The sequence below is a fragment of the Monodelphis domestica genome, chromosome 1 (genome assembly GCF_027887165.1).
Source record: "Monodelphis domestica isolate mMonDom1 chromosome 1, mMonDom1.pri, whole genome shotgun sequence".
NCBI classification, from domain to species: domain Eukaryota; kingdom Metazoa; phylum Chordata; class Mammalia; order Didelphimorphia; family Didelphidae; genus Monodelphis; species Monodelphis domestica.
The window spans coordinates 726,177,609-726,188,586 of record NC_077227.1 but is presented as its reverse complement, the minus strand read 5'-3'; the positions used below and the strand labels follow the sequence as shown (position 1 = coordinate 726,188,586).

General features: G+C 51.0%; 1 protein-coding gene across 2 annotated transcripts in view; it reads left to right on the top strand.

Moving 5' to 3' along the window:
• Positions 1-8,125: 8,125 nt before the first annotated feature.
• TCF7L1 (transcription factor 7 like 1) overlaps positions 8,126-10,978 on the top strand; it is a 206,809-nt gene continuing 203,956 nt past the window's right edge. For both annotated transcript variants that reach the window (XM_007477797.3, XM_056813553.1), the window contains exons 1-3: positions 8,126-9,163; positions 9,305-9,368; positions 9,707-9,834. In XM_007477797.3, the coding sequence (XP_007477859.2) occupies positions 8,852-9,163; positions 9,305-9,368; positions 9,707-9,834 (504 nt within the window). In that variant the 5' untranslated portion in view covers positions 8,126-8,851. The remainder of the gene's footprint in view (positions 9,164-9,304; positions 9,369-9,706; positions 9,835-10,978) is intronic.

Here is a 10,978-nt window from a genome sequence, read left to right as displayed (position 1 = left end):
CCCAAGTCTAATTTTTAATATGATTTTCTTCTGTGAGCTTTTGAAGTTCCTTTTTTCATTTTGTCAATTCTACTTTTTATAGAACTCTTTTTCACTGGATTTTTGTACCTCTTTTTTTTCCATTTGGCTAATTCTACTTTTTAAGCTGTTATTTTCCTTTTATATTGTTTTCATTTCTTTTCCTCATTTTTCTTATGTGTCTCTTATTTGATTTAATTCCTTTTCTAACTCTTTCAGAGCCTGAGACTAATTTCCATTTTTCCTTGATGTTTTGCATGTGAATTCTTTGATCTCATTGTCTCCTTCTAAGTCTATGCCTTGCTCTTCTTTGTTGCCATAAACATTTTCTATGGTTAGGTGTTTTCCTCCCTATTGACTCATTTTCCCAACCCTTTTCTTTTTTTTTGATTTTTTACTTTTATCTTAAAGGTTGGCTCTGTTCTCATGGTAGAGGAGGCACCCTCTTTCTCTTAAAATTTAGCTTTTCCTTGCTGTTACCCTTAGCTCTAGTTCTGGGTTTCTGCAAGTTTCAGTTATTCCTTGACTGGGAACTCTGAAAGTACCTTCCACTGCTGTTTCGGTTTCCTCTAGGGACTGCTGATAGCTTGCAGGGCTCAGAGCACTGTGGACTACCTTTCCTGAGATTTGGGACCTCAGTGAAAGCTTGCACAAGGCTCTGGATTTCCCTTTAGATTAGTACCAGCCAGGCACAGACTGTCATGTGTTGGGGTTGGTCTGGGATTTGGGTCTTCACTGCTGGCTTGGGCAGAAGCTCAGAACATCACTCTGGGCTTGTACCAGCCTGGTACCCTGTAATGGAGCCTGGCGCCTCTGTAGGCTTGAAAGGACCAAGTGCCACAGACTAGGGGCCTCACTTTAGGTTTGTGCCAGGGCTTGGGACTTCAAGGGGTAGGTGTGGGGTGCTCTGCTGTTGGCTTACGCAGGATTCCATGATCTCTTAGTTGGCTTCTGCCCAGGTTTGGAACCTAGAACACTAGGTGAAGGGTGGGCAACCAGCACTCATCTGTGCTATTTTACTTCTCTCTGCTGCTCTCTTTTCTCACCCCCATGAAACAGACCTTCTCTACCCATCTTTTAAGTTGTTTTCTGCAGCAGAGTTACTTTATTCCCTGCCTGTGTTGGTTCTGTCACTCAAGTATTTATTCTGAGGCTCTATTTTGAGCTTGGTTTGATAGGATTCTCAGAGCAGTTCCAGCTCTCCAGGCTGCTACTCCTCCATCTTGGCTCTACCTCTGATCAGATGCACTTTAGAATGACTTTGACAGTTTAGTGAAGGATGGCCTGGAGTACCTGGACAGTTAAGGGAAGACAAACCAGGAGGCTACTATAATAGGCTAGATGTGCCTTAGTGTCCATCTTCCATTGTTTTAATATTTTCCTATTAATTCATTTGCTTGTGTTCTAGTTTTTAAATGAATATATTCATCCTGAAATCTTTGGGAACTATATTTCCTTGCCCTCTTCTATTCTCCTACCACTCCCCCCCCCCCCAATCCACAGCAGATTCCTTGGGACCTAGGTCTCAAAGCTCTTTTAGCCTCCTGTCACAATGGAGAATTCACTTTTCAGCAGCCTAAGTCTCTACCTCAACTGACTTCTCTGGGTTCATAACTGGTGTCAGCTGAATGCCTCTCCCCTTTCCCTTAGGCTTGGCCCCCTCATCCCCACTGGGGCTCTGGCCAAATTTGTCTGCTCTTTAGTTCTTTACCTGAGCACTATTGCAGTGGGTTGCAGCACAAAGAAGAGGCTGCTTCTTCTTTCCTATGCTGTTAGCTCCTCTACAAAGGATGGGCATCATTGAGGTCTATTACCTGTTACAGCAGAATGCTGGGGGTGAGGGCAGGGGCAGGAGCTAACTGAGTGGATCCATGAATACAGGTCAGTGGCTCAGCTTGCTGGCCTTGCCAGAGGGGACTGAGATATTGAGTGAGCGCATTAAGGATTATCCTTTTATGCTGCCAATTTAGGAGATTGCGACTTTGTTAGGCTTCTAGGTGGAGATATCTTCGTAAAATCTTCTTAAGTCACTATAGTCATGGGGTATACAACCCAATTAGTCAATGCATTGCATAAATCAGTCTTCTTAAGTTGTGGTTTTGCTTTACTATATTGTAGAAATCCTATAGATTACACTACATCAGTTCATATAATTCTACTCAGGTTTCTCTAAGTTCATCTCTTTGGATGTGGCAAAATTGGGATATCAATGCATTGTTGGTGGAGTTGTGAACTGATCCATCCATTATGGAGGATAATTTGGATCTATGCCCAAAGGGCTATAAAACTGTGCATATGCTTTGATCCTGTCTATATTACAAAGAGATCATAAAAAGGGAAAAGATCTATTTGTACAAAAATATTTACAGCAGCAGCTCTTTTTGTGGTGGCAAAGAATTGGAAATTGAGGGGATGTCCATCAGTTAGGGAATGGCTGAACAAATTGTGGTACATGATGGTGATGGAATATTTTGTGCTTTAAGAAATGAACAGGATGATTACAGAAAGAGCTGGAAAGGTTTACAGAAACTGATACAGAGTGAAATAAGCAGAACCAGGAGAACACTGTATACAGTAAAAGCAACACTGTGGAATGATCGACTGTGATAGACTTAGCTACTCTCAACAATACAATGATCCAGGACAATTCTGAGGGACTTAGGAAAAAGAATGATTGCCACTTCCAGAGAAAGAACTGTTGGAGTTGAAATGCAGATGAAAGTGTACAATTTTTCACTTGTTTACTTGGGGTCTTAGTTTTATATGAGTATTCACTTATAAAAATGAACAATATGAAAATATTTTCCATGTTAATACATGTATTATTTAGATCAAATGTCTTGCCAGCTCTGAGCGGGGAGGAGGGAAGGGAGGAAGGGAGGCAATTGGAATCATATAACTTCAAAAACTTATGTGGAAATTTGTTATTACAAATAATTGGTAAAAGAATTAAAATAAACTCATCCCTTTAGTTATTTCTTATAGGATATTAGTATTTCATTAAACTCATATATCACCATTTGTTTACTTCCCCCTGCCCCCAATTGATGGACAGTTTTTTAGTTTCTAGTTCTTTTGAACAACAAAAGGTGCTCATTTTTACTTTTTCCTCTAAGGGAAGGGAAGAGTTGAATGAGAGAGAGACAGAAGGTTCAACAAAGGGAAGAAAAACCAAGGGAGTAAGGGACCTAGTTAAAAGAGTGTCTACAAGTAACTGAAGAGACTAGCTTTGGGAAGAAAGAGCAAGGTGTCCTCTACTGCTTTGTACTGTACATAGCTTTCTGTACTTTCTCAGCAAAGGTGTAAGCCCTTGGGGGAATGGGAATTGGCAGGATCATGTCTTGTACATCTTTGTTTCCCACATCAAGCCTTACACATAATATAACAGAAATTCAATCATTATTTGTTAAATGAATAAGCACAGGGAGATTTTATCTGACAAAGGATCTCAAATCTCTTTCTGGTTTTGGAGAGAATCATGGTGTTGCTGGGTGTCCTGTTGGTCAATTACCATTCATGGTGCATCCATGATGGAGAAAGCAAAGACTAGGCACTTTGAGGAGATAGGACCCATCTACATTCAAGGATAGCCAACAGTACAAAGCCTTAGCTGACAAGCACGACCTGTTCATTTTCAGAGATCAAAGATCTCAGAGGGAAAGGCAGTGAGTGTAGTGTGGGAACAAGGTTGTTGGACCTCCATTCAGGTGAGATACGGGTTCATATACATTGTCAGGAACTTCCTGAGTGATCTAGAGTAAATCACTTCATTAGTGTGATAAAGTAGAAAGACCATTGATCCTGAGGTTCAAGAACCTTGATTTAAATTTCACCCCACTTCCAATAACCTCAGTTTCCTTATCCATAAAATAGGAATAATAATAGTTTTAATATACCTATTCATAAAAACATGGTAAGAGTGTGGGCTGTCTGGATCAAGAGAAAGGGCAATAATAATGGTGGCTCCAGAATATCCCAGCTTACTTTATGCAGGTCTAACCATCTAGTCCAATTTTCCCTCTTACCATCATTTTGATCACTCTCTCTCACCATCTCCTGTACCTTTCTCCCTACCTTCTTTCCACCTTTGCCTCAGTTTCTTCCGCTGTAAAATGAGGATAATGATAACATTTGCTTTTCAGGGTTGTTGTGAGGATCAGATAAAAATAACAGTTGCAATGTACTTAGTAGAATGCCTGGCGCATAGTAGGTGCTTCTACCCCATTCTGTCTCCCTGTGCTACCTGCTCTCTTGAAGTGCGTGCCAAATTTGGGCAAGTGTGCCTGATTGCCACATATAGTGTCTGGCTTCCCGCCTAGGAAGGTCACTGACTTTTGGGGAATGTTTTTGCCCTTCTGGATTATGAGATTTAGGGAAAACCAGAATTAGCTTCCCCTTAGGCAAAGGTTTGATGGAGAGGGGGCCCTCCCTTTGGCTTTCTAATGGAGCTTTGTCTTCCAGATAGAACAGCAATGCTGGGGGTTTCCTAGTTCTTGGGGGGGCGTGAAGTTTCCAGAGTCCTGGGCCTTTGGTGGGCTTCTGAGGGAGATTCAGTGAGAAGAACCTTCTCTATAACTACAGTCTTCACAGATGCTTTCTCAGTCTTCCTTCCCTGTCTTTCCTCAAAGCTCTATCAACTCTAGGACGAAAGGCTCTAGATGGAGTATGTTATAGAAATATAATCAATATGTCAGTTGATCAATAAGCATGTGCCAGGCACTGTTGCCTAGTGGGTAGAGGGTGATATCCAAGTCAGGAAGACCACTTGTAGAGGAAATTCCTTTCAGGTATGACTTGGACTATTCAGAGGTGTGGAACCTGCCACTCTGTCTGCCTCATGTGACCTTCAACACTGATGAATGGGGAGGAAGGACATGAAAATATAATTGTGAAATGTTTAACTAAATAAACTACAATATTACACAGATAATGCCAGTTGGTGGTTTTCTAAAGTCACCATATACTCTGCATGGATCCATTCTTATTTTGAGTTTGACACCACTGGCCCAGATGGCCACTGAGGTCTCTTTCAGCTCTCAAATCCTGTAAGACCTGGATTCAAGTTCTTCCTCAGACATAGAGTGGCTAGGCAGCCCTGGAAGGGTCATTAGGGGATAAAATGCTGAATTTAGAGTCAGGAAGATCTCAGACCTCAGACATTATGATGACAATGATAATGACGATAGCAATCATTCATAGAGGACTTTAAGGTCTACAAAACTCTTTACACAACAACCCTAGGGAGGTAGAGGCCATTATTAACCCCATTTTATAGATGGAGAAACTTAGGCAGGGGTTAAGTGACTTGACCAAGGTCACATTGCTAGTAATTATCAGAAGTTGGATTTGAACTTGTCTCCCTGATTCCAGATCTAGTGCTCTATCCATTATGCCATCCAGGTGCCCTGTGTGAGCCAGGGCAAGTGACCTAAACTTTGGAGGCATCATTTACTTCACTTGTAAAATGAAGGATCTGGGGTTGAACTCAATAGTCTCCTGAATCTCTTCTAGCTCTAAATCTATGCTTAGAGGATCATAAGCAGCCAGTTGACTTAGTGTGTGACCCTGGAGTCAAGATGACCTGATTCATATCTGGCCTCACACATACTAGCTCTGTAACTCTGGGCAAGTCACTCTGTCTGCCTCAGTTTCTTCATCTGTAAAATATGGTTAATAATAAATAGCATCTCCTAAAGGATAATAATATTAGCATCTACTTCAAGGTGTAAAATGTCCTGCAAGCCTTACAACTGAATACGAATGCTGGCTATGATGATCAGGACCCCACCAATTCTCTGACTAAATAAATGAGTGGGTTCCAATATGCACTGGAAGAAGCAAATTCCTCTCTGAGAGTTTCCTATACTGATGAAACCATTTGTTTGATCTAAAAAAATATCTGCAAGGCACTGGGGGATACGAAGACAAGAATGTGACATTTCTTCCTCTCAAGCATCTTATGTGCCACTGGGAAATATTCACAGGTAAGTAAATACAGAATATACATACACATGGGGATGTGGAAGGGAGCAGTACCAACAACTGAGGCAGCTCGATGGTACAGTAGATAAAGAGCCTTCCTTGAAGTCAGGAAGACCTGGGTTCAAATTCAGCTTCAGACACTTACTACTTGGGCAAGTCACTTAACCTTGTTGGCCTTGGTTTCCACGTCTATCAAATGAGCTGAAGAAAGAGGAAATGGCAAACTGCTCCAGAATCTTTGCCCTCCTAATACTCTCCATGGCTTAAAAAAACCCCAACAAACCCTTGCTTCTGTCTTAGTATCAATTCTAAGTCCTGGCTGCTATGTCACCCTGCTACATCCCAGGACAAATGATTTGCTCATGACGAAGCCAAAGTTGCTTTGACTGTCCAATGCTTGCCTCCAGCAACATGAAAAAGTGAAGAGAACTGCATTATGGGAATATCTGGGCTTTATTCCTGATCTGGGACCTCTCTGAACCTCCATTCCCTCATCTGTAGAATGATGGGGTTGGATTCAATGACTTCTAAGCTCTCTTCCAGTTGAAGAAATTCTGGGTTGAATGAAAGGAACTGCGTAAGCACTGGGCATCACATAGAAATGTAAGGAGATTACATTTGATTAAAGAGAGAAAACCCATAACAGAGGTTTTAGCTCCAAGTCACCCAGAGAGATCCCATGATTCTTTAGGGCATACATAGCTGCAAGGAAGATGTATAGTCTTCCCTGACATCGTTTTTGTTGATATGATCATATCTGTTTCTGATGTGGGACCAATGGACAATGCCAAGGACTTTGGTGCTGAGCCTTTGGTCATTGTGGCTACTGAGGCTGTGTGTGGGGTGAATAGAAGCAGAAATGGGTCTCACGCCCAAAGAGATTGCTTCCTGCGGTGGTTGCTGTTGACACTGGGCTGGAAACAAGACTGTTGGCCTGAGTTCACTGCCACTCCTGGGGTTCTTGGGCTTACATGCTGGCCATGTGTATTGCTTCCAAGGCAGAAGAGTGGTAAGGGCTTGGCAGTGGGGGTGAAGTGACTTGCCCAGGGTCACCCAGCTAGGACGTGTCTGAGACCACATTTGAACCCAGGACCTCCCCATCTCTGGGCCTGGCTCTCCATCCACTGAGCCAGCCAGCTGCTCCTCAGCCCCCCCACCCCCCATTTCTAATGCTGTATCCTCATAGAGCAGGGCTTTTAAACCCGGAATCCAGAGATCCTCAGGACATTCACAGATACATTTCTAGAGGTCTAGGAACTTGGATGGGGGCGAAGGGGGAGGGTGGGGGTTGGGGATGAGGATGGGGGCGATGATATCCCTATTTTTACTTACTTCTAACCCTCCGTCCATTTCTTTCCATTACGAATGGAGGTGAAAGCCACCGTTCTGAGAACGAGTTTATAGACTTCACCAGATTGCCAGAGATGGAAGGCAACCAAAAGGTTCAGTCCTTGTCTTAGAAAGAACCCAGGCATCCTGATTCCCAAAGTCATCATTCAGCCGTCTGGACCTCTTGGGCTCTTAGGCTGCTCTGCTAAATGTCTTTGGCCGGTGTAGACTGGGGTGGGATTCTAAGCAGAGTTTTCTCTTCAAGATGGACCCATCCTTGGGAAGGTGCAGTGGGCTGTGGAGGATGGGGTGGGGGTGAGTCTAGAACTCGCTCTCGGGGTGTTTTTCAGACGTCGCCATTCCGGATCCGGAATGATACAATCTAGAACTTTCTGTCATGCAAAGTTAACTTTCGGTCAGTAAAGTGACCCCGTGGGGAGATGAGTATTGAATGGGGCGCGATATGGGCATAAACAAGGTTCCAAGGAGAGACGGGACACATTTGCCTTTTGAAGAGTTTGGCGTGGGACCCGGCTACCCAGGCTCTAAAGCCAGCCTGCAGCTAGGGTCCGAGGATGCGTGGCCGGCCGGTGCGAAGCCTTCCCGCAGGGGGCAGTGCTGCCCACTCGGATGGAGTCAGAGCGGACGGGGCCGGGCCGGCCCGGGGCCAGGGCACTAGAGGAGAGTTCCTTGGGGCTGGGAAGGAAGTCGTGGGAGCCGGGGGTGCGAGGGACTCTGGGAAGCTGGGGTTTGGGAAGCTCGGGGGAGGGGAGGAGCGAACCGGGGGCTAGGCTAGGGGCCGGCTGCCAGTGACCGGGCACAGACCCCAGGGCCAGGGCCAGAAAGGCGCGTGTGTGCTGACTGGGACGGCCCCGGGAAGGGGGTGTGCGCCTACGCCGCTGGGCACGAGGGGAGGAGTTGGGGGCCCGGGAGCCGGTCCCAGAGAGTGCCCCGTCCCAGCGTCCCCGCGGAGCCGGTGTCGGCTTGCAGCCGGGGCTCCTCCCCCCCAGGCCCGCAGCCCCTCCTCTGCCGTCCCCCCTCTTCCCTCCTTTCCTCCCCTCTGGCCCCTCCCCGGCCGGCCAGGAGCTGGGACACCCCGGTGGGGCTGCGAACTAGCTGGGGAGTCCACGGAGCGGCCTGGCGCTATCCCGGAGCTCCTGCGCGAAGCCTGCTCCCCGGCTCCCCCCTCCCCCCAGCCCGGGCCGGCTCCCCCCGCGGCCGCCCCTGGCCCCCTCCCCTTCCCCCGCAGGCCGGCCCCACTTCCCGCCGGGCGCCACGCCCTGTCAAACTTTGTTGGGAGCTGAACTGGGCTGAGCTGAGCGCAGCCGAGCCAAGCGGGGCCGAGCCAAGCGGGGCGCAGAAGGACGCCGAGCCCAGCGGGCGGGGAGCGCAGAGGCGCGGGGCAGCCAAGCCCGCGGGGGCGGCGCCGGGGGCCCGGGGCCAGGGCAAGCGCACCGGAGCCCGGAGCCCGGAGTCCAGCGGAGAGGCGCGGCGCAGCCCCGGCCACCCGGCCGGCCCCACCATGCCCCAGCTCGGCGGCGGCGGCGGCGGCGGCGGGGGCAGCGGCGGCGGAGCTGGAGCCGGAGCCGGAGGAGGAGGAGGAGGAGGCGGCGGCGGCGGCGGCGGCGGCGGCGGCGGCGGCGGCAGCAGCGGCGGGGGAGCTGGCGGCGGGGATGACCTAGGGGCCAACGACGAGCTCATCACCTTTCAGGATGAGGGCAGCGAGGAGCAGGAGCCGAGCAGCGACAGCGCCTCGGCCCAGCGGGACTTGGACGAGGTCAAGTCCTCGCTGGTCAACGAGTCGGAGAACCAGAGCAGTAGCTCGGACTCCGAGGTAGAACAGGCCCGCCTCCCCGCTCCCCGTGTTCCCGATCTGCCTCCCCTGTACCCCCTGTCAGTCTCCCTTCGTTCCTCCGGTCCCCCAGCCCCTGGCCGCTCACTCTCTCACCCTTTGCCCGCCTTTGTGTCTCCGCAGGCGGAGCGGCGCCCGCAGCCCCCCCGGGACCCTTTCCAGAAGCCGCGTGAATACTTCGCCGAAGGTATGTGGCCCCTCGGCCAGCCCCTGCTCCCTCAACCCCCGGGCGCCCACAGCGGATCCTTCCCGGGGCCTCCTCTCTCCGCACCTTTTCCCTCTCCTGCCCCTCTGTCCTGGGCCCCTTGACTCTGGCCGGCCCCCTCCCCACCCCGCTCTCCGGGCTGCCCGGCTCCCCTTTCCTTCGCTTACCCTGCCTGGCCAGGCCCAGCCCCTGCCGCCCCCATCCTTTTTCCCCTTCTTCCTTTGGCTGGGGTCCGTGGGTCCGCGCCCCCTGCCCCGCTCCCCTGGGCCCCCCACGCTGGCCCTGCCTCACTGAGGCTCTCCCTTCTTGCCTCCCTTCAGTGAGGAGGCCCCAGGATGGCGCCTTCTTTAAGGGACCTCCTTACCCCGGCTATCCCTTCCTGATGATCCCAGACCTGAGCAGCCCCTACCTCCCCAACGGACCCCTGTCCCCCGGCGGCGCCCGCACGGTAAGCGGCTGCACTGGGGCCCCCGCGATGGGGGAGAGGGGAGGGCGGTTTGTGCGCGCTCTTAGTCACTGCGAGAGAGGGGCCCGGGTCGGGGTTGGGGGGGCGGATCCCTCCCGGGGTCTTCCTCACAACTAGTTTGCAGAGTTGCTCGGCTCGGCACTGGGCCAAGCAGGGGGTCGGGCTCTGGGCTGCAGACTCTCTCCTCGGTCCCTGCTGCCGCGGCTGCCGCGTTGAGGGCTCTGCAGCTCGGGCTGCCTGCGCCTGTGGCTGAAGCCAGGCCACTGGCCACTTCAGGGGTCCTGACTCCCGGAGCGGAGGGTGGCGGAGGCTGCGAGTCTCGGGAGTTTGCGCAAGTGTGGCCAGGGGGCTGCGTATGCCTCTTCCCTTCACCTGGGGGGGGGGGGGGTGGGGGGGGGGAAGCCCAGCTCTCCGAGGGGCAGCTCCAGTCTGCGGCCAGAGAAGCCCCTGCAGCCCCGGCCGACTTGCCCCGCCCCGCGGCCGCCCCTCACCTGTCGGGGCCTGGGCACACACTTTATTCCTTCTCCCGGAGGGGGATCGAACACCCCGCCTTGCCTGAACCAACCCTTGTGGTCCTTCTGGAGCCTTAAAAAACTTCAGCCCGGCTCCCGGGGCGCGAACAATGGCAGCTGCGGCCCGGCGGCAGTGGCTTCCCGGCGCGGGGCTCAGAGTGCTGGAACTTGGCATTTGGGGGGGGGGGCGTTGGAGGCTTTTGTTTGCAGGGCTTTTCTTATTGAAAGTGAAGGGTCCGGACGCTCTCTGGCCCTTAATGGGCTTACATTGTCTGGCTCCTCATCATTGGCATTTAAAGAGGTGATTAAGCAAATTGCCCAAGCTGGGGCCTGGGTGCAAACTGGGGAGAGGAGCCAGGGGCTTATCCCTGCTGCTGCCCTTCCTGCTCGGGTCCTGGGGCCCAAAGCCACCTCTGCAAATGGCTCCGACCCCGGGAGAGGGAGGAGGATTCTTTGTGTGCCAGAGCTGACCGGGGAGCCCTGGGCTCTGGGGCTTCGCCAACCTGGAGGCCCTCCGACGATGGGGCTCACGCCTTGGCCAGCCCCAGCCTCCTTCGTGGTCGGTTCCGGGTCCTCAGTTGCAGCCGGATTTTCAGGTGGGGGAGGGAGGCACG